This window comes from Aedes albopictus, chromosome 2 (genome assembly GCF_035046485.1).
Source record: "Aedes albopictus strain Foshan chromosome 2, AalbF5, whole genome shotgun sequence".
NCBI classification, from domain to species: domain Eukaryota; kingdom Metazoa; phylum Arthropoda; class Insecta; order Diptera; family Culicidae; genus Aedes; species Aedes albopictus.
This window is the reverse complement of record NC_085137.1, coordinates 126,202,472-126,226,408: the sequence shown is the minus strand read 5'-3', so window position 1 is coordinate 126,226,408 and position 23,937 is coordinate 126,202,472. Positions and strand designations below refer to the sequence as shown.

The following is a 23,937-nucleotide window of genomic DNA, read 5'->3' as shown; positions in this document are numbered from 1 at the left end:
GGGAATTCTTTGGAAAGTTCCTTGTGCATTTTTCTTAGAATTCGTCCACAAGGTTCCCAGGATTTTCACCAATTTTTTTTTTTTCTAAAACGAGTTTTAGAAGCTCCTTCGAGAGTTAGTCCAGAAGTTCCCTCTAGGAATTCTTCCATTGGTTCCTCTGGTAGTTTTTCAACGAATTCCGACAGGAACTCTTCTATTAGCTGTTTCACAAAATGTTCCAGCATTCCTCTCCTGCTGAAGTTGATTCAGCATTTGTTCCAGAAGTTTATCATAAAATTCTTTCAGGAATTACTACAAGAACTCATTCAGCTACTGCTTTAAAAATTACTTCAAAGTTCCTGTAAATTTTTTCGGCATTTCTTCCAGAAGTACCTGCAAGAATTTTTGAAAAGTTTTTCCAATAGTTGCCTCAAAAACTTTTTCGAAATTATTGCAGCAGTTCTTCTATTATCTCTTCCAGGACTTCTTCTAATAGTTTCTTTGACATATCTTGAAGAAAATCTAGCAGTTTCTTCGTCGAATTAGTGTAATCAGTTTTGTACCTTTTAATTCCGCCCTATTTTGCTTATCCCTTGACAAATACGCGTAATTCGACTACCACTTGTAACGGACACTGGAACTTTCTTTGGAGTATCTTCCAGAATTTCTTTACAAAGATCTAAATAGAAGTAACTCCAGAAGAAGGAATTCTATTAAAAATGTTTCTAAGCAGTGACTGCAATATATGCACCTGACCAGAACATTTCTAGAAATTTATTTAATAAAAGGTTTTTTCAAACAAAATTCCAAGGGCATTGCCCAAAAGAGTATTTTAAAATTCCTTCGTGGAGTGCTGTAGGAATCCATTTTCTGATTTTGTCATAAGTTCTGCCAGGGATTGCTCCCAATATAAATTACGGAATTACCTTGCTTCATCAAAAATGTTGAGATGTTTGTCAGAACAATATTTAATTCAACAACGAAAAGAATATGTATTAATTGGGAATCGAGCTCGCCACTCTCAGCATGATTATGCTGAATATCCGTGTAGTTACGGTTTCTGTTATATGGGACCTTCTTTCTTTGCCACTATTACTTTGAAACTCCGGTTTGTCCTTTATATTGCAGTGAACACCCTTTAGACTCTGCTTACCAACTGTCTTGTATTTTTTCCTCTTCACATACGATACTTGTATGAAACTTACGGGTACAACGTAAAAATTACACTAGCGTAGCTCCGACACACAACGCATAAAAAAGCCCTAAATTATCATTTGTATTTTGCAATCAGTCAGAACGAATATCAGATGAAATAAAGTTTTCAAGTCGTGAAGAGTGTGCAAACCCATTGAACGTTTAAAAAAATGTTTGAATTGTAACATCCGCCTAATATTGCTTGGCTGATTTTATTTCCAGAGCAAAAGCAGAGAAATTATAATTTGGATTGCATTTTAATATTATTCTGCCAAACTTCTTTCAGGGAACCTGTCCACAATGCACCGCCTACAACCCTCCAGAAATCCACCATCAACCCTCCTCACCCGGTGATGAACAAAATTCCGTCGCACTTGGCAGCGGGCTACCGGCCAAAACAACCCATAGCTGCCACGTCGAACCGCTTGGAACACTATGTCTCCCCTAACCACCTGTACGGCACCTACATCCAGTTTGGACAGGCCTCGAGCCCTCTTCAGTCAGCGAAAACCAAATTCATCAGCCAACTTGCCAGCCATCCTAGCTTTGATGCACAGCTCAAAGGTTTACTGCATGCTGGCGTTGGTGGTGGCTACCAGCAAACGTTTGCCCACATCAAGAACCTTCAGAAGATGAACTACCTCCAGCAGCAGAGCAAGCTGCAGCCCTTCTACAACCACCTTGCACCATCCGATATCGATCTCCAGAAGAAGTTGCCTTCATCAGGAGAGAAAGATTCAACCAAAGTCCCCGTTACCCCATCGACGCCACTTTTCCCACACATCCCTCCTAGTGTCCTGACCCCGTTCTTCCAACAGGTTCAGCAGCAACAACAGAATAAGTATGGATTCAGCCTGAAGACCCAGCACCCAGCCCCACCAGCAGCTTCTTCCGCTCCAACACAATTCTATAAAGAAAAGCCTTATAAACACCAACAACCCAGTTCCCATTACGATTCCCAACAAATCCATCCGACTCCACTTCAACACCATGGCACCGAATCGTTTGGATTCACTTCCTATCAAAGCCATCAGCAACCTCCAATAGATCATAAGCCCCATGAATCTGTCAAGTTCAAAGACAATAAGCATGTGTTCAACGAGATTCACGACGAATACAGCAAAAATCTAGTCCCACCACCTCCCAGCACCCAACAAGCTTTCTCTCCTACGATCACCAACCATGCAGATCCCAGCAAAGATCCCATCGAGATCCTCAACAAGTACAATATCAAGTCCCATTCCCCGCTTCAAGATGCCAACCGATTCAACTACGAATCATACGCCAGGCCAAGTGCCTCGTCTCATACTCCTTCGTCGACACCAAGTTCAACCAGCTATCCATCCTCAACCTCATCCCAATCCCCACCCAACACGACTCCACGACAACCATTCTACAGCCATTCCATCATCTACGGTGGTGACCACAACGGTTTCAGCACTCCCGTCATGGTAACCCCAGTCAACGACGACTGGATAGGACGTGACAAATTTATCACTACCGAAAAACCAAACGTCTTCAGACACCTCTTCCGACAGCAGGAAAGCGAATACAAGCAACACAAACTCATGCATCCCAGCTACACAGGGCTTCCGCCTAACAAACGACCTTCACCTACTACACCCGTATCCATTTCGGACTCCTCCACGGAGGAACCCCTCATCACCCACAGCTTCTTTACGATTGAAGATGCCATCTCGGATCCTACTCTGCTCCCACCTGGCAGCCGTAACAAGTACAAGTACACCACTGAGGCAGAAGAAAATCGACTGGACGAGCCTCAGCCGGAGATCGTTACCATTGGATCCGCATTCATCGATTCCCAAGAATTCGGCACCACCACTCCATACCCAATGTTCAAATCCAAGGGCCGCAGGCGTCGTCCGAAACCGTCCACTGAACAATCCATTGATGCCGATTCCACTGAAGCCCCCGAGCGTCCGAATCGCAACCGGTTCCGATTCCGGCCACGACCGACGATCGACATCGATAACGAACTCAAAACAACCACCATTTCTCCACCGACCACCCCATACATCGCGGAAGAAAGCTCGCTTCGAAAACTGCGCAAGAAACTTCCGACCACCTTCAATCGGAATCGAATCACGTCCAACCGCGACGAACAAGACCAAGAGCAGCCGGACACTCCGGTTACGCAACTCCCACCGGTGACAACCACTACGGCAGCTTTCAATACCCCGACATCCCTGTTCAACTTCAACAACGAAAACAATGGACTGCGGTCACGATTCCGGCCAAGCAGCGGATTCGATGTTAAACCAACGCGGACTAAGTCCAAGTTCAGCGACGATTTCGAAGATCCTTTCAAATCCGCTGAAGTGACCCGCGACACCGAAAACAATCGGGTCAACTTCAAACTGCAGAACACCAAATCGAACCTTCGACTGCCATCCTCATCCCCATCGTTCGGACCGAGCACGTCCTCGACCTTCGCCAGTTTCACCTCTGACGAGACCAGCGGCGAAGTAGTGAACCGAACGAAACCGGAACTCAACCGACCTCGCTTCAGCATCAAAGAATACCGAAACAAACTAAACCGAACGACGTCCACGAGCACAACTTCCACCAGTAGCACCACCACCTCGTCTCTCTTCGGCTCGTTTGACCTGGACGTCACAACGCAACCCTCAACCAAGCTACGTTTCCCAACGCGGAATCGTTTCGTGCTGAATTCCTCCCGGGTCAACAAAACGTCCGAATCGAACGAAGTGCTTTCGCCAAGCCAGGGAAGCGGTCCCAGCAGCAGCACGACGGAAAAGCCATCATCGGTCATCAACGAAACCACCACCGTAAGGACGTCGTTCCGACCGACGGGAACCCGCGGGCAGTTCAATAGGTTTACGGTGAAGAAGGCTACCACGGAGCAGCCGCAGCTGTCCAGTGTGTCTTCACGGGTGGTGAACCGGGGGCGCATTCGGTTGCAGGATACCACCACACAGTCGGTAAGTGCTTGTTTATGAGTAACTTTATGATTCGTGGACATTTAAAGCTTTTTTACTCTGAAAAGTTTTACTATGGTATTTTTTTGTACCCAATGCTTGGATACAAACTTTTCAACGATATACATTTCATAATTATGAGTTCAACTACCAAATTCCAGAACTTAAACAAATTCCATTACTAAACCACATAATATTCTCTAAAGCAGTTTTCTTAAAGCTATGGATTCAGAGATTCATGGAAAACTTCCGTTTTTGTCAACTTGAGTTAAATCCTAATAAGATTTATAATTTATTAGACCAAGCCCACTCGTGGGCTTAATACTACACACGCAACAGCACGTCGTTAACGATTTTTAATTTCGTTATTCACCCATTTTCGCACCGGTCGTTCGTTTCCATGTGAGTAAAATAATGATCGGTCGCCTTTGCGCACCGGTGGTCTCTATTCTATCCGTACCATTTATTTTTTGCACTTCTGTAAATCATCGCAATATGTTGTGTATTTCTATGGTGTTATTGCAAATCTTATTCAGTATAATAATCTGTGCTCATATTTTGAAAGAAGGGGTTTTGGATAAGACTGAAAAGAGTTAGTAAAAATTGAACTCAAATAAATAATTCTCTTGGAGATTTGTACCAGTTTTGGTGCGTTAAAGATATTATTTTCTCAATAATGTATGATTGTATTTAATCTCGGAATTCAAGCAATCTTTTTTTAAATTATGTGTTTGTTGCTTACTGTATGACTTGTAGGTTGAATTTTTATCTCTTCGATATCCATGTTGCCTTTCTCGCAAGAAATTTATCTGAATTTGAGATTTTGAGCATCTCTTTAATAATTAGGTTTATTGAATAATTACATCCCTTGCATTTCCAACACATTTATAACGTAGTTGTCTCCTTTACAACTTCACGTAGGTCAAGATTTTTGAATCCTAGTCATAGTAGAAGCTGTATTTTAACAGTCTGCGATAAGTTTGCGCAACCTTTTTTCATTAACGTGTATTTTAACTTCAGCTTATTCTATACTCAGTCACAACCTTTTAGTTACAAAGCATCAATCGGAAATCTTAATATATATTGCGATCCTTTGGATGCTGGTATATGAATATTTTGTTGGAAGCAGATTCTATGCGCTTGAAGTAGACTGCGTATTTGTGAAAGTACATAATGAGCCCACTCTCCTTTTTGGCACTTCATACAACAATTGATGTATTTTAACATCCAACACCTTGCTTTTTCTATAACGAGGAACCTACAATATGGCAGTCCTGCACACCGCCTATTTTAATTGATGAAACTTGGCAGCTCGACTACATTTTTTTAGATTATTATCGGTATGATTAAAGTTTGTTTTTACAAAAAAAAATTACTGGAGTGTTTCTATGATATCTGAATTGAGTTAGGTACAGTCAAAGCATCTTTGAAAAATCGTAACTACTCTTATCTAATCTTATACACACGTAGCCAGTACGGAATCACCCTGGAATTACCCTGGAAAGCAATCGTGTTACTTTTCTTGTAAATATTGATGCTTGCAGCATATCATAGATATGATACATGCATCAAAGCGGCCAGGTCTACTGCGTTGCATTTACGCACAAAGATGATTCTTCGAAATACTTGGAGTACAGAATATTTTCTTTCGGCAAGGTACTTCTCGAATTTACAGGGGAGGAAGGATGCGTGGACATATTGTACCAAACGATCCAGATAACATGTTGATGAATATGTTTTAAATATATGAAAATGTGGATAAAAGAGCTGTGAATAAATGTGTAATATTGGAAAGATCTCCCCAATTGTTGGATTGTTTCTAAGATCTAATGCCGAACCTCCTATTCTGTATGATCGGTGTTATTCGCATGGGGTCTTCGCAGATTTTTTTTTGCTTTGCCTTATTGTTTCTACAAGGGTGAAGTTACCCATTTCGCACACTTTCTACCTAATGTCTCGTTTATTTAATTTATATTTTTAAATTTATATTTAATAAACCACCCACTGACGACCACCATTTTCAAAAACAGCAATCAAACCAAAGCTCCTTTGCATTTTTCGAAATATTTACGACAAAACGAAAGGCAAGGCACAGCTCTTTCAAAGCGGGGGATCTCAGCCCGGAAAGTGAAGAAAGAAAACCTTGTGGTCACTTATTACCGTCAAATGGCATCTTTCCGGGTTAGAAAATACGCACATCTTCTCACCGGAATCTGCGACGGATGACGATAATTTAGGAACTTGTCGGGACGAACTTCTCGAGTTATTTATTTGGACATTTTTCTAAATGTGCGAAACCAAACTTTACTTGCTGCGTAGCAACCCCGGCTCAAACATGTACGTGTTAAAATAGCAAAACTCACTGAATCACTATACATTTCTTCAAATATTAGTTTCGAAACGATCAGCCGAATCAAAAGCTAAAGGTGTGATTATGAACAATCGTAACTATTTTTATAAGAAAATCAATACATTTTCGTTATGCATGATCCTAAAATTGGCGAAGAAGGGAAAACTTTATTCATAACATACTTAAGCAAAGCTTGTCAATTTAAACCTATTATTTTTCTGCGTTTGTATTGTCACTCTATCACAATTGTATGTCAGACAATTTGTTGTGTTATTCGTGTAACGATCTATGATATTGTTTGGTTGAAAATTTCAAAGCAAGTAAAAAAAAAAAATTTAAATATTTGATGCAAACTAAAATAAATTCCTACCTATACAAAACAAGAAAATCATTCTCTAGAAACTATATACCTGGCAACAAATCCATACTCATAACTCATGTTCTTTCGTCTCCTCTTTACGCTACCCAGAGAGCTAAACGCGAGAGAGCGCACGAGCCTACGGATAGAGACCGTACTTTGCGTGTCTCTATATTCTAAGCCCTGCTACGAACCGTACGTAAACTTTTCGCTTTCGAGCCCTACTTAGCAACGACCGGTGCGGTTCACTACTTTGTTCGGGGCTCTACTTAACGTTAAAACGCTTGATTGAGCCCATGAGTGGGCTTGGTCTTAGAAGTTTTAGTTGAACTTCTTACGGAACTCCTAAAAGCTTTTTTGGCTGAGTTACGATTTTCTTTAATAAATTCACGAAGAGGGCTAAAAATCTCGCTAATACAGATTAAAAAAGTTTTTAAAGGAAAACCTTTATTGACACTACTAGTAAATTCTTAAGGAGCAACATCAGAAAATACAAATATGGCTACCGCAATGGCCTACTTGGACCCCAAATCACGTTTTCAAGAGCACCAATCTAAAAAAATCGTAAACAAATACGCACGATTTGGAAACGCTGCAAGTAAGCAAAGCCAGGATTGACAAGTGCGTCTTGGTTCGTCTTTTCGTTCGTCAGATTAGTGCCACTAAAGTTTGTATGCAAAAAGGCAATGGGGTTTCTTGATGTGTCTCCTTAATGTATTAGAATAAAACGTGTAGAAGAAATTGCTTCAAATTTTCCATAAACATTATCGTAGTTTCTTGAAGAAATTTTTTTAATGTTAGTAACAAATTCGCGAAAGTATTGATCAAATTGTGACTAACAAATTGAAAAAATAACTAAATAGCGACTTAAGACAAAAAAAAAAGATTAGCAACTAAAACGTGTGAGCCGAATTTGGTTCAGAAAACTTTGGCATACCACATAGTGCAAATTTTCAAGAAAACTTTTTACGCGTTATACTAACGGATACTCCTTAGTCTGTTTCGATAAAAACCCATAGCGGATACATTAGCGAAATTTCCAGGGAAGTACTCAAACAAGTTTTTCTTTTGCAATGAATTATTCCGAAGAAACCTCTTCTTGGAATATTGTTTTGAAATTGTTGCAGAAATTACATTCTTGCGAAATAAGTGCAGAAGGTAATGCTAGATTTCTCCAGGAAATCCTTTAGAATGTATTTGTCTTCATGAATTTCTTTAGAAAATTCTCCAGGTCCTCTTTGAAGAACTCCTGCAAGAATGTTTCCCAGGGATTTCTTCGAGCATTTCTCTAAATATATCTAGGTAGATTTTTCTAGGGACTTCTCCATAGATTTCTTGAACAGAACCTCGAAGTACTTCTCCAGATATTTTATCAGAAATGGTTCCTATAATTCCTTCAGAAATTCATACAGGTATTCATGATTCCCGGTGAAATTTCTCCTTTCTCCTCTCCTTTCCACAGTTTCCTCAAGGGACGCCTGCAGGCAATTCATTCATGGATACATTCAGGGCCCAGGGATTCCCACATTTAATTTTTGTTTGGGACTTCCTTTATACATTTTTCAAATTTTTTTTCCGGAATTCCTCTAGGTGTATCTTAAAAAAACTTCCAGAGTTTTTTCCAGGTATTCCTCATTGTATTAAGTCTGAAATTTTCCTTTAGGATTTTTTTAGGCATTTCTTTACAAATTACTTAAAGAGATTCTACTAGGATTTTTCCAGGAGTTTCTCCAGGTACGTATCAAAGAATTACTACCAAAATTTCTATTGAGTTTTGTTTAGACATTTATATAAAAAAAGTATAAGAAAATCAGAGGATTGCCTAAAAAACTATTCTTGTATGTCCAGGGCTTTTCTCTTATAATTCTTCCAAGAACTTATCAACAAGTTGCACAAAAAAATCTTCTCGTAATTATTTAAAGAGTATCTTTAGAAGATCCTCCTACAATTCAAAAATTTAAGAAATTTGTACAGGAGTTCCGGCGGTACCTTAAAAAATTCTTCGGAATTTCTGCTGGAACTCATTTTGCAAATTCTGAAGATATTCTTGTTAGGAGGCATGTCGCGTTCGGAACACTGACACCTTATCAACAGCAGCTTCTATTTCGAGCAGCTTCAATACTGCAATTTATTATCATTATTAGCTAAAATTTTCATTACAATTTCATTACACATTAAACTTACAAAGTAGTATCGGTTCACGGGACAAACAACTCTCCTAACACAGTGCACTCTCCTCGTAGTTCCTATCGGACTCACGGACTAAATTACACTGCCGAATCGCCGCACCTCACTGCAATAGGCAGCTCCGATCGAATCCTCGATACTTTAGTTTCAGGGTTGCCAGGTCCACTAAGCACGAAACATAATGCGAGCATTCGTAACAATTCTCTTATCAGATCTCCCAGGGTTTCTGCTAAAGTCCTTTCAGGTAATCAATCAGCAAGAGGTTACTTCACAAATTCCAATAAGTGTTTGATCAGAGTATTCTGTAAAAATTCGTTTTGAAAATTCTTCGGATTTTTTTTTAGAAATTCCTTTAGTAATCCCCCAAAAGTGTGTTTTTTTAGATATTCCTCCAGAAGTTGTTCTAAGAATTCCTTGAGGGATTCTCCTAGAAAGTCTTCCAGTAATTCTTTCAGAAGTATCCTCAGGAATGACTTCAAGAATTAGGTTCAAGAATTTTTCTTCAATTTCGGCAGGAGTTCTAGAATTCTTCAAGAATTTTCTTCAGAAATATCTCTAAGGGGTCTAAAAGAAGTACTTTCAGGAATTTTTCAGACACAACTACGAGGGTTTAATCGCCGCATGGCTTTATTTTCAGAAATTATACCAAAAGCTTCTTCAGAAACTCAAGAGATTTCTCAAACAGTTTTTCCAAGGAAATCGTTCCTAAATTTCTCCAAACATTTCTCAATATTTCCTCCAGGGGTATATCCAGGAAATTCTTCAGGTATAATCCCAGGATTTTTTTTAGAAAATCCTCCAGGGGTTCCTTCAAGGATTTCTTCCGGGATTATCTCTGATTTTTTTCGAAGCATTCCTGCAAAAAATACTTGATGGATTGTTCTCCAAAATTTTTTTCAGGGATTCCTCTAGGCTCTTACCTGGGATTTTTCCAGTGATTCTTTCAGAAATTTCTTTACAAATTATTACAAAAATCCTTACAGGCATGTTTCCAGAAATTTACGAGGATTTCTTTAGAGGTTTATTCAGGAATTTCTCCAGAAAATTTCACAAGTATTCAATCAAACCAATTTTACAAGTAGTCACCAGAGGTTCCTCAACAGACTCCCCCTTATTCTGTCGAGAAATTCCTTCAGGAGTTAAAAAAAACTTTTCGTAGACTGCATCAAAAATTCTCAAATTTTGACTGATTGTCAACCTATCATATGTGCATCATTGGTACAACAACTAACTTTTGAACTGTCATATTTTGGGAATCAAACAACCAAATTGAATGAAATTTTTAACGTTAATCAATAATATATTGATAGTTGATTCAAAGTTATGAAATGTTATATTTTCTCACAACGAATAAAGTTATATCAGTTTGTAAATAGGTCAAATTGACAATACCACACCAGAATAACTAAATGTGTTCTTCCTTTAATCCAAAAAGGCTACAATAAAGTTTATTAGAGATGTCTTGAAACAGAATAAGAAAATCTTTGGATATCAATACTTTATTATTAACTTTATTCAATGACATTAATGTAAAAAATTACATTTTTTTGAGAAAGATCCAAAAATCCATGATAACTTTTTTTTTAATGTTTAAAAAGTACCTATGTTTTGATGACTTGTGAATCAATAATATATTGTTGATAAATTGATAAATGTTCAAAATTTCATTCAATTCGATTCATTGGTTTCTGAGTTATGGCAATTCAAAAATAGTTTTAAAAATAGTGTTTTACGAGAACAATTATAACTTTGCGAAATATTAACCAATTAAGCTCAAATTTGTACCAATGATGCACATATAATGCATTGACAAACAAACAAAATTTGAGAATTTTTGATGCACTCTATGAAAAGTTATAGCTTGGTGAACTTTTTTGTGGGAGAAAAAAAGTTGCTTATCCCAAACGTTTTGGCCATCCTCTGTATGACAAAAGACCTCGAAATTTGGAATGGCGCTTACGGTACTTTGCAAAATTACGGCCACCAGTCCGGCCTTTGCTGCACGCAAAGCACACAAATCAGCCGGTTTTGTGAAAATCGTACCCCGGCTTTTGGGCTCGGCTCGTCATTCAAAGCGATGTAAAATCCCTCTGGAGCACATTTAAATCCTTTGAAAAGCCTCTGATCCTCCCGCCCTGAAACTCCCCGCATAACCCCTCCGCCTTTTAATCTCCTAGCCACTCGCCTTCTTTAAACTTCTCTTGCATTCTTAAAATCTATTTAGGTAATAAACTGAATCCATCAAAGTCAAAGTTCTATTTCGGGAATTGAGCCGGTAAACCCGTAAGAAGTTCCACTTCTCAACATTCTTCCAAAGATGGTTAATTATGACTAGAACTTCCATCACAGGTATACGACAGCGTTATTTTTCCATCAAACTAACGTCAAAAATGTCGAAATACTACTAGAATTACTAGAAAGAATGTCATGAGGATTTACGTGAGTATTTTTGTAACCATCTCGCCAATCTCAGAAAAACTCTTGGAAGACATTCTTGAAGAAATTCTGGAAAAAATACCGGAATTATTCCTAGTCTAGTTAACTGTTAAGGGCTAGACTGGATAACGAAAGATGGATCTCAGATAGAATCCTGGGAGAAATTTAACGAGAACTATCGGAAGGAACTCAAAGAAGAATTCTGGTAAGATCCAGTAATAAAAGGCGGAAGACTTACAAGAAAGAATTGCAGAATAAAGTCAAGGGTTTATCCTTAAAGGAATCCTGGATTCAAGCTAAAAATCATTTAAGACATTTTTGAAAAAAAAAAAGATCTGGGTAGATTTCTAATCAAAACCCTTAACAAGCAACTCACGGTAATAATTAATCCTAGAAGGTTATTCAAATTACAGGCTTGCTCTATAACTCACAAGCCACACAATTTACATGTCTTTTTATCGAGTTCTCCTGAAACTGGATACAATAACGTAGATACAAAAGTTAAGTTCATCAACGCCTTCAAGCAATTTTGATTTTTTTCTATGGACTTCTAGGCATTCTTGAAGGGTATTGGTTTTTGAATTATAGTGCTTATATTGACGGTAGAACCTTTCTTGATCTTCTTCTTCTTTATGGCTCGCCGTCCCCACTGGGACTTCGCCTGCCTCGCTTCTACTTAGTGTTCTTTGAGCACTTCCACAGTTATTAATTGAAGGGCTTTCTCTGCCTGCCATTGCATGAATTTGTATATTGTGACTTGTGAGGCAAGTACAATGATACACTATGCCCAGGGAATCGAGAAAATTTTCCCGGCCAGAACGGGAATCGAACCCGAGGTCTCCGGATTGGCGATCCATAGCCATCACCACTACTTTAACTGGAGACCTTGATCTTATCAGCTCTTTTACTTCCAGCCTAGCCTTTTTTTTTAATTAGGGGAAGACGGGGTAAGAAGGCCCGCCGGGGTAAAACGGACCACCTGCAGTTCAGTATGAAAATGCCGTTTTCTATAAACTTTCACCTGGTACTCTGTTCAAGTACAGAATATTTGTCATTTTGAGCCATTTTGTGCAATGTTTACATCAAAATTTTCAAAACAAATAAACAAAATAAAGATTTTGCGTCATGATGATGTATTTGATCTAAATTTGTCGCATATAACCTTAAGGATTTTGATTCGGACAAACGTGTTCAAACCAAAAAATAACCCCATCATAACTTACCACTAATGTTAACAAAGCATAAGAGGAGCGGCATTGAAATTGAAAACAAAAACATAATAGGAACTAGCCTCATAAGTAAAATCTGCCCAAGCGGGGTAAAAGCGACCACCTCAAACGGGGTAAGACGGCCACCCCCAATTCATAGAACAATATAGCTGCAATCCAATTTAACGAAAATCGTTTGTTAAAAACATGTCATTTCACATAAATAAACTCATGCTTGCGTTGTTTGCGCTGGACGTAACCAGAAACAACATTTGTGTCATAATAATGGGTGTTTGAGTATCCACATTTACAGTGCTCCAATAAAAATAATAAATGGTAACCCTTGCACAGTTATGTTAACCAATTATCCTTGCGAAGGACTTAAGGGAGTCATATCTTATTGCAATGAATGGAATTCATACATTTCTAATAATTATTATTTTAAAAAACCGTGTTGGCCCTTCTTACCCCTCTAGTGGGCCGTCTTACCCCGTCGTTAAAAAATAAAGTGTTTTTTAGTCACATTTTCAAATGGCTCAAAATTATAGAAGTTTCAACAGCAGCAATCGAAAGATAATTTTCTTGCATGCCTAACACTTTGAAAAAAGATATGCTGTGCTAAAAATAGTGTAATTCATTATCAGTTTCAAGTTATGATTTTTTTGGCTTAGGGTGGCGGTCTTACCCCGTCTTCCCCTACGTACACAAAAACCAATATATAAAGATTCGCAAATATTTCATATGTTGTCCGTGCAATAAAATCATAATATCTCAGCTTCTAGACAAGATATTTTAGAGATAAAACTTTCATGGTTAAAAATTAAACAATAGTGCATGTATTTCTTTACCATATTTTGATGAAAAATGCTCAAAAAGTGGACCATTTACCAGCACAAAAAAACGTTTTGCAATCAATATAAAAACAGTATTTCATAAACTAACATCCTTAAGAATGTTTAGAGGTCCAAAGAAAAATACAAAAATATTGAAAAAATTGAGAAGATAAAAATATTACAAAAAAAAGAAATGTTTTGAAAATTTTCATGAAAAAGGGTAGTTTTTCAAAAATCCGGTGGAACCTCTAAACGTAGAAATTGAAATCTACTAATAAAATGCTTCACATTTGCTTTATTTGATCACCATGACTTTTCGAACATCGATTTTTTTGGTATAGCCGTACAACCAGTTTTTGAGAAAGTTTTTAAAGCATGACCATAGCATTCTCAATAGGTTAAGTATTGTAGAACCAAAATCTAGCATTGAATCTCCTAGCAAAGCGCGTTTCAATGACAAGTAGCACGAGTATCTGTATACGATACATTCTACCGTGACGTTACACGTTTTGACGCCTTTTTAGTCAGATTTTCCACAGTAACTCATTCATACGACCGTAAACCTCAAATATTTTGCATACTTGGAATCCTTTTAAAATATACTATAAGTATGAGCTGTTGAACATTTAGCTTTCATTGGAATAGTATGTAGTAAATGAGAGTTAGTAGCGTTACGTTTCAATGTTGTAACACCACGCTATTAATTCGTGTTTTGAACAAGCTTATCTAATAACAGACAACAGACTATTTACTGCAAATTTTACAAGGAATCCGAATATTTAAAAATATTTGAGGTTTACGGTCATTGCAACATCACAGTAGAATGTGTGATGTCGCTGATAAACGCCTGAAAATATGCAATATATAAGATATCAAGAATGTTGGTATAGAGTGTTTTCACTTAACTTTATGGAACTTTTCTTCCCATTGGAAATAATCACACGATATAAACTTTCCATCCCGCAGACCCCGAATCGAACCTCCGTCCCGGCGACCCTGAATACCAGCACGCTGGCGAATCGTCGCCCTCCAAAAATCAGCCTTCGGCAGCGAATCCAGAACTACAACCGCAAGAAGGACACCGAAGGGTCTCTCAACAATCCCGAGACAGACAACAACAGCCTCCTCAACTCATCGGACGAGGTAATCAAACAGTCCTTCGACGACCTGTCGGTTCTGGGCAGCGATGCACAGAATCGCTTCGAAGAGAGCCAATCCGTGCCATCGACGTCCACGAGCACCAGCACCACAACGACCGAGGGCTACCGGCATCCGGAGACTGCGATCATGAAGATATCGCCGAAGGATTCGTCCGGTAACAGCAACAACGATGGCGATTGGGATTTGAACAGTGCTTCGTCGGATTACTCCAAGCGTGTGGTAGAGTTGACCTTGTCGGCTAGTAAAGACAAGGGCTTCAAGTCCGTTAACAAGGGCTTGTTGTCGAGGCGAGTTCCGGGGTACTTTACGCTGGCCACGGAAGACCCAATTCTGCCCATCGAGGCGTTCTTTCCACAGGTGAAGAAGGTGGGTGCGTGAGGTGAGCGATTGTGAGGGGTGAATGAGTGATTATGTAGTTATGAGAGTGAAAGATTTATATGTTGATTGAGAGCCTTGGAGTTCAAGTATTGTGTCGGTTGAATGTGCATTCTGAAACTCGGTGCTGATGGATATGGCCATGCATTATTTTTCTTTCGTTTGCAAGACCGAATGTTGGGGTGAATCTTCAATAGTAAAACTGGTTCGATAACGATAGGCATAGTTCAATGTGTGCCAAATGTATCATGAATATCTGTAGTGTGAAAAAATGTGAATTTATTTATGCAGTTTACAGATGTGGTTGAATAAAAACTTTACGCATATAGTTATCTTCGAGACGTATTTCAGGAAGGTCAAGAAAGTTCAAAAATAACATTGACTTGATTCATATTTGTTTTCGCCATTCTCCATGCTTTTAGACAATTCGTAATATCTTCACTTCATTATGTACAAGAAATCAATGTTACAGAAATTTAAGTGCTTTTACCAATCATGTCCAAAGCAAAATCCCTTTTCGTCTGCTACTGCTGTTGATTCAGGGTCGCAGTGACTAGATTCAGTCAAATCTTGACAGGGTTTAACCATCAGGTTTGATTCGTTCAGGTTCTTATTTATTTTAAACAGATGTTTGCTCTGCAATTCATGCCAAATATTTGACTATTTGTTCTAATAGCCTTAGTTGTCGATCCGGTTTGAATAATGTGAGTCTACGTGAGATCGATAAACAGTGTGATGGTCCATCTGGTCGATGATTTTCGGAAGAATGTTAAATTTCTAAAGTACTAATGAATGTGTGTGTGGAAAGAAACGTTGTCATTATTTTATTTGTTGTCATATGCGGCGGCGGATAGATTCCCATTAGATTCTATAAATTTTCGTACTGCATGATAGTTATTTCACTATAAATTATTTACCAGTTCGCTGTCTGTTTGTCACCAAAGTCACCAAAATTAGGTACTGAAGATGATATTGAATCAGGGGAGAATTCGAAGCGAACAGGAACTGAACAGGACTTCATACGCATAATTTTTTTTACAGCTGGACAATACCGTCTAGCAATCATGTATTTATTTTAAAAAGGAATCATAAAAAATATCCACTTGTACCTTTAGAGGTGTTAGCAACACAGAAAGAAACACTGAAATAGGATAAATACTAAACTGAATCGAATGATTCCGTATAAGCAGAGGACTACTTCGTTGCTGCTGAAAAGTCTGTACATTAAAACTTGGTTCAATAATGTTAGGTAATTCTTCGTAACTATAGTAGTTATAACTTTCATTGGTAGTATATAGTCAAGCGAAGCTGACAATAGAAAAGAAAACGAAACATCTAGATGTAGATAAATCGAGAATAAATGAAAAATTGTAAATATATGAAACGATTCGGATTTCATTTAAGATGACTGTCCTTTAAATAATATAAATGTCAACCAGAAAACTGACAACCCTGGGCTAGGCAGGGCACCCCTGATGAAGCATTAGTAGTGCATATTCAAGAATTGTTTGTTTACAGTTGATTTGTCCGCGGTGGCCAGCATATTGCATTTAAAAAATCCTTATGAGAAATGTCCAGAAATCATGACTTCGTGTATTTAGTTTCAAAAAGCACGCGATCAGGCACGGCATCTTGAGAACCTACGGGTTTGCTATACAGTTCGCCTGATCTTGATGAAAGCACGAAATTAATTAAATTTGCCAAAGCTTTAGTCTACTGTTTTGGCTCAATCCAGGTATAAAAAAAAGACAATTACACCGTCTTCTACCTTGCGGTCTCTGCAGACTGTACATCACAAACATTTAACAACACATACAATGCGAGAAATAAGTATAAAAGACAGAGCCGATTTCCATACAAAATGATCATGTTTGAGGATCAAAATCTCTGTTCCTAGTTTACATCATCCATGCAAATGTTTACATTTACTTTTCAGATTCAAATGAACATAAAGACACTTTTTTTTGTATGGAAATAGTGTCTTTATATTTATTTGAATTTGAAAAGTAAATGTAAACAATTCCCAGTCAACACACGGTCGCATATGATGTTGAATAGGATGCAAAAGTGGAGGCGATATACGCACACTTAACACGTGGTAAAATGGGAGCATGTACGCATATGGCCTCCACTTTAGCATCCTATTCAACATCATATAAGACTTTGTGTTATTTAGCTGGGTTGCATTACACCCATTTGTATTACACCCTGTGGCCCAGTGGTGAATTTTTCGTTTGACAAAAAGTTTTTCCGAATGAAGCGGGAATCAAACCTGTGAGGTGTGAACATAGTTTTGTGTTATTCCCCTGGCGTGACCTCCCCCTAGCAAGCATCAGTGACAGTAAGCACCAGGACGAAGTTGTCAATGTGAAGCTGTCTCATTAAGGCGAAAATGGATCCATTTCTTCACTTTTTGGTTTTGATTTTTTTTATAAAATAACGAAGCAATATTTTCAAAATTGGTTTTCCTGCACATGTAGAGTATGGATCAAGGTACCTCCTGATTTTTTTCCAGATGGAAAATGTTTTTAATTTTGCAAAAACCATTTTTGAACAAAATTTCCCTTTCTTCTTGTTTTGATGTTTGCAAACAATTATCTGTGCAGAAGAATACTTTTAGAGATCTATTGTGAGAAGTAAGATTTCTAAAAAAGAACAAAATCTTCACAAAATTACGTATAAATGCAGAACATTTTTGCTTTCAGTTAAAATTCAGCTTTCATTGTAACATTTTCTTTTGTTTTATTGCTAACTGCTGCGGAGGCAAGCGATACTGTACTCATTCATTTGGGAACAATAAAAGTACCCAACAAACTAATTACATTGGTGCCGAACATGCGCGACCGGTCAACTGCGGTAGGATGTCATTGACGTTCGCTGGTGCGTGAAAGGCGAATAGAATCAAAACAAAAACAAAACGAGCAATGTTAAAGTAGAAAGAAAATTAATGAATTTGTTAAATTGAAGGTTTTTTGGAAAGTGTAGAGAATAGTGGACTCCAGGTAATGAAATTTAGTGATAGATATAGTTAGTGCGAGTGGTAATCAGTGATGCATTTGAAATTTCATTGAATGTCTCATTCTAGTTAAACGAGAAGCCGTTAGAGATGTGCATTAGTCGACATTGTTGTACGAGACATGAGGAAGAAACTATTTCTTGTTAGTTCAAATTTAATTATACTTTTATAAGATTACTAATGATTTCAAATGAATTACAGTTTGAGTACGTCGTCTGGGACTACTACAAAAATTTAGTTCAATTACTCGAACCGTTCCGAACACTAACAATCAAGTGAACATAAGAACACTTTTTCAGAATAATTGTGAAATGTTTGAATGCTTCAAACCACAAAATCCTAAACAAATTACGTATAATGCAAAAAAAAGTATTTTCGGTTCGCAAACAATATTCATCGCGACAATCGTTTTGCTTGAAAATAATCAAGTATGCATTTTAAATCATTTTTACCGAAATGGTTGTGGGAAATGTGAATGCTAAGAACTGTAAAATTTTCAGAAAGTTATATATAGTTTTGGTTTGGAATCAGCAATCATTGCGACGTCCCTTGTGCTTAAGACACCGTCCACAAAATACTTAACGCTCTCTAGGGGAAGGGGAAGTATTGCTAAGCGGTTCGCCTCATACAAAAAATTACGGGTTTTCATACAACAAAACGTTACGGATGGAGAGGAGGGGTAGAAAAATGTCGATTTCAGCATTACGTTTTTATACCGTGCTGTGTGCGAACCAAGGGTACCAATGCCCTTTGGGTCTGCAGCAAAGCCTTAGGAAAAACCTGGGGTCTTAGACATAACATGATTCACTGGATCTATGCTAGCAATAGTAGTTTACGCAACAAGGTGCAGAATGACGATTTTTACAGCACTAGTCGTACATTTATCCAACGAGGCTTGCCGAGTTGGATAATTACGACGAGTGCTGGAAAAATCGAGTTCTGCACCGAGTTGCGTACAACGTTTTTTGCAATTTCATAAACTATCCTTGAGGATAGTTTTTAACAAAACTTTTTCATCAAACTGCCAACATAGCCATGTTTAAGAAAATCCGATCATAACAGGTTATACTGTGCAGTTGTCACAATTTTCCAAAACTGCGACCAGAAAGCATCAAGAAGTTGACCAAAACTGAAAACAGTGCTGTAATGGTTCATTACGCAACGCAAATCAGTGCTGTAATGAACCATTACAGCACTGTTAATTTGGTGTGGGAAAGTAGGCCTTTTCCTGTCAGATTTGCGTGAGGTAAAACAGCCTATTACGATGAGAAATTGCAAAAAATCTTTTTTTAAATGCGTCCGTTAAAACCAGTGCATGGCTTAGAATTCCATACTTAAGTCAGTTTTTTCAGATAATTGAGTTGGGTGAGTAGTAAATATGTAAAATTCAAGTAACGTTCATAAATATATACTGGTTTGAAAAAACTTTGAATACTTTGAGGACATTTTTAAGCGGTATATAAGCGATATTGTCCAATCTGAACATGGATTTCTTTGAAATTTCTTAATATAAAACATCAAATTGATATTTCTCAGGATTCCTCCTAGGGATTATTTTAAAAATTTGCCCAGAGGTGCAGAATGGTTCCAGGAATCGAACCCTGAACTTAGTTATGATGGACATTTTTATTTTATAATAATGGTCTGTGGGGGCACCGTGATGCTGCAATAGTCCGGCCTAAGATTACTTATGCTTCACTTGTTTGGTGGCCCAAAACAAATGAGGTAACCTGTCAAAAGAAGCTAAGTAAGCTACAAAGACTTGCTCGAAGAGATGGCTTTCCAGTCTTGACAAAAATAAAAATACTGCTATTTTATCTTGTCCGACGTTTCGGTCCATTTGGGACCTTCCTCTGGGGCTCTAAAAGATTATTTATTACATCCATTGGAAAATTTTTACAAATAAAAAACTTTACAATTTTTACCGATTTTTACAGATTTTTCGTCCAGTGTTGTTCTGTGGATCGTTTAAATGTCATCAGTTCTGAGTTTCTATTAAAAGGCAAATTATGAAAAACTTACAATTCTCACACAAAAAATTCTCTCCGTGTACTTACTTCCTCGCAAAAGCGGACGGTTTCGGTGTAACCGTAACCGCGGAAAAGCCCGGACGGACACCGACAACCTACATGTTGCTTATGCAGGGGTTTTGCATTGGCTAAAGAATTTCCAGCAAAGTGGTAGGACAAGGAACAGCTGATCAAAACAAGCGTAAATAATTTTGTAAACACGCGATGCTGGGTCATTAGGCCGAAGGTCATTAGGCCGAAGGCCATTAGGCCGAAGGTCATTAGGCCGAATGGTCATTAGGCCGAATGGTCATTAGGCCGAATGGTCATCAGGACGAATTGAAAGTTAGCCGTTGTTTTTACCTTTTCCAACAATTATTGACAAAAACTAGTTTAACAATGGAACTAGAAAGAATAGCCTATGTTTTAAAGAAGTAAAAATTTATGAATTGAATATCAGCAGTTTCAGCGCCAAAAACTATTTCAGCAATGATACTAGAAAGAACAGCCTATATTTAAAAGAAGGAAAAATTCATGGGTAAAATATCAGTAGATTCAGCATCAATAAAGTATCTTCGTGCCTGTCACACGATACACACATGCAAAATGGTCATTTGCAGAGGAAGCTCTCAGTTAATAAGCTGAGAAGCAGGCTTTGTCTCAGTGGGGACGTAACGGCAAGAAGAAGACCCAATGACCATTCGGCCTGATGACCATTCGGCCTAATGACCATTCGGCCTAATGACCATTCGGCCTAATGACCTTCGGCCGAATGGCCTTCGGCCTAATGACCTTCGGCCGAATGGCCTGACACCACACTATAGGTAGAAACAGAAAAGAGCCAAAAAGCAATAGTGTTTGATCAAGTGCCGGGTACTGAATTCCAGCTCAGTTTGAAAAAGGGCTTTTCCGCGGTTACGGTTACACCGAAACCGTCCGCTGTTGCGAGGAAGTAAGTACACGGAGAGAATTTTTTGTGTGGAGATTGTAAGTTTTTTTCATAATTTGCCTTTTAATAGAAACTCAGAACTGATGACATTTAGACGTTCCACAGAACAACACTGGACGAAAAATCTGTAAAAATCGGTAAAAATTGTAAAGTTTTTTATTTGTAAAAATTTTCTAATGGATGTAATAAATAATCTTTTAGAGTCCCAGAAGAAGGTCCCAAACGGACCGAAACGTCGGACAAAATAAAATAGCAATACTTTTATTTTTGTCAAGACTGGAAAGCCATCTCTTCGAGTATCAACCATACAGTCGAAATACGTTTAGCAGGTGTACAGTTCTGCCACCGTTCCAAATATTTTAGCAATAATATCCATGTCATCCGCAAAACAGACAAATTGGCTGGATTTCGCGAAGATCGTTCCCCGGCTGTTGAGCCCGACTCGTCGCATAACACCTTCCAAGGCAATGTTGAATAGTTGGCAAGAAAGTCCATCACCTTGTCGTAGTCTCCGTCGAGATTCGAATGAACTGCATAGTTCACCCGAAATCCTTATGCTGTTCTGCACACCATCCATCGTTGCTCTTATCAGTCTGGTAAGCTTCCCGGGAAAGCTGTTCTCGTCCATGATTATCCATAGCTCTGTGCGGTCGATACTGTCGTATGCCGCCTTGAATTCGATGAACAGGTGATGCGTTTGGACTCGGTATTCACAGCATTTCTGGAGGATTTGCCGTACGGTAAAGATCTGGTCCGTTGTCGACCGGCCGTCGATGAAACCGGCTTGATAACTTCCCACGAACTCATTCGTTTTAGGTGACAGACGACGGAAGATGATGGGTTAGCACTTTGTAGGCAGCATTCAAAATAGTGGTCGCCCTGAAGTTCTCACATTCATGGTCGTCTTTCTTGTGAATAGGGCAGATTACCCCTTCTTTCCACTCCTCCGGTAGCTGTTCGGTTTCCCAGATCTTGACTACTAACTGGTGCAGACAGGTGGCCAACTTTTTCGGACCAATCTTGATGAGTTCTGCTGCGATATCGTCCTTACCAGCCGCTTTGTTATTTTTGAGCTGGTGGATGGCATCCTTAACTTCCCTCAGCGTGGGAGTTGGATCATTCCCGTCCTCTACTGCACCAACATAGTCATTTCCTCCGCTGCCTTGGTCCTCCGTGCCTACATTCTCTTCGCCATTCAGGTGTTCGTCGAAGTGTTGCTTTCACCTTTCGATCAGCTCACGTTTGTGCGTCAGGAGGCTCCCGTCCTTATTCCTGCAAATTTCGGCTAGCGGCACGTAGCCTTTGCGGGATGCGTTGAGCTTCTGGTAGAACTTACGTGTGTCTTGTGAACGGCACAGCAGTTCCATTTCCGCGCTATTTCTTCCAGGCGGCGCTATTTCTCCCGGAAGAGACGGGTCTGCTGCTTCCGCTTCTGTCTGTATCGCTCCACATTCTATCGGGTTCCATGCAGAACCGCTCTCCACTCCTGGTCGAACCAATCGTTTCGTCGACTCCGTTCTACGTACCCGATAGTGCTCTCGGCAGCGTTGATCATGGCTGCTTTGACTATACTCCAGCAGTCCTCTAGAGGGGCCACATCGAGCACACCCTCGTCCGGCAACGCTGCCTCGAGATTCTGCGCGTTTGCGGTGGCGTCATCCGGTTGCTTCAGTCGCTCTCTAGATCGTACCGGGGCGGCCACCGGTACTGTACATTGGTAATAATGGAGAGTTTTGGGCGCAGTTTAACCATCACCAGGTAGTGATCAGAGTCGATATTAGCGCCATGATAGGTCCTGACGTCGATAATGTCGGAGAACTGCCGTCCATCAATCAGAACGTGGTCGATTTGCGATTCCGTTTATTGCGGTGATCTCCAAATGTAACGATAAGGGAGGCTGTGCTGGAAAAAGGTGCTACGAATGGCCATGTTCTTGGAGGCGGCGAAATCGATGAGGCGTAGGCCATTTTCGTTCGTCAGCTGGTGGGCGCTGAACTTTCCAATCGTCGGTCTGAATTCCTCCTCCTGGCCTACCTGAGCGTTTAGATCCCCTATGATGATCTTGACGTCGTGGTTTGGGCAGCGGTCGTACTTGCGTTCGATCTGCGCGTAAAATACGTCTTTGTCATCATCAGTGCTTCCGGAGTGAGGGCTGTGCACGCTTATAATGCTAATGTTGAAGAATCGGCCACCAACCGATCACGTGCCTCTGCATGTCGCCCATCACTATAAAAGCTGTTCCCAGCTCACGTGTGTTGTCGCAACTCTGGTAGATAATATGGGTACCTCTAAACGTTCGCACCATAGATCCTGTCCAATACACCTCCTGCAGCTCTACGATTCCGATCCCGCGGTCCTTCAGTATATCGCGGCGAGTATGCGGGTGCTCCCGATGAAGTTGAGAGATCGGCAGTTCCACGTACCTAGCTTCCAATCGCAAGTCCTTTTTGCTCGCTGGGGTCGTTGCCGTTGGTCTCGGTTCGTATTGTTCTGTTGCTGATTTTCCGTTACAGTGGTTTTTACGGCTGGCTCGTAGGGCCTGACACCAACCTCCTACTTTCCGGAGGACCATCATAGTGCACAGTTGAGCTTAGAGTCCTTCCCTGGCACTCGGACTTAGATCAGCCGCCCCTAACATGAGGATCAGACGCTGTTGTGAGCCGCTCCTCCTGGAGAACAGACGCTCAGGTTTGCCGAAGCAACCCCCCCCCCTCTTCCCTGTCAGCCTACGACCAAAGTTCCCGCCGAGGTTGGTTACCCGATCATCCCTAAGGTTGCTCATAGTTTCCGGCCGGTACCGCGAGGAGGTAGGGATAGGAGTTGCTGGGCAGAGGCTAGTGGATCACAATGGGATCTGAATTGCGCAGCATACCCAGCCTTTACCGTGCCGAAAATAGTCATATATATCCCATATTTAGCGTG

At 39.6% G+C, this 23,937-nt stretch overlaps 1 protein-coding gene across 7 annotated transcripts in view; it reads left to right on the top strand.

Moving 5' to 3' along the window:
* LOC109420024 (mucin-2-like) overlaps positions 1-16,428 on the top strand; it is a 196,616-nt gene extending 180,188 nt beyond the window's left edge. For all 7 annotated transcript variants that reach the window (XM_062850366.1, XM_062850363.1, XM_062850362.1 and 4 more), the window contains exons 5-6: positions 1,460-4,136; positions 14,472-16,428. In XM_062850366.1, coding sequence (XP_062706350.1) covers positions 1,460-4,136; positions 14,472-15,044 — 3,250 coding nt within the window. In that variant the 3' untranslated portion in view covers positions 15,045-16,428. The remainder of the gene's footprint in view (positions 1-1,459; positions 4,137-14,471) is intronic.
* Positions 16,429-23,937: the final 7,509 nt, after the last annotated feature.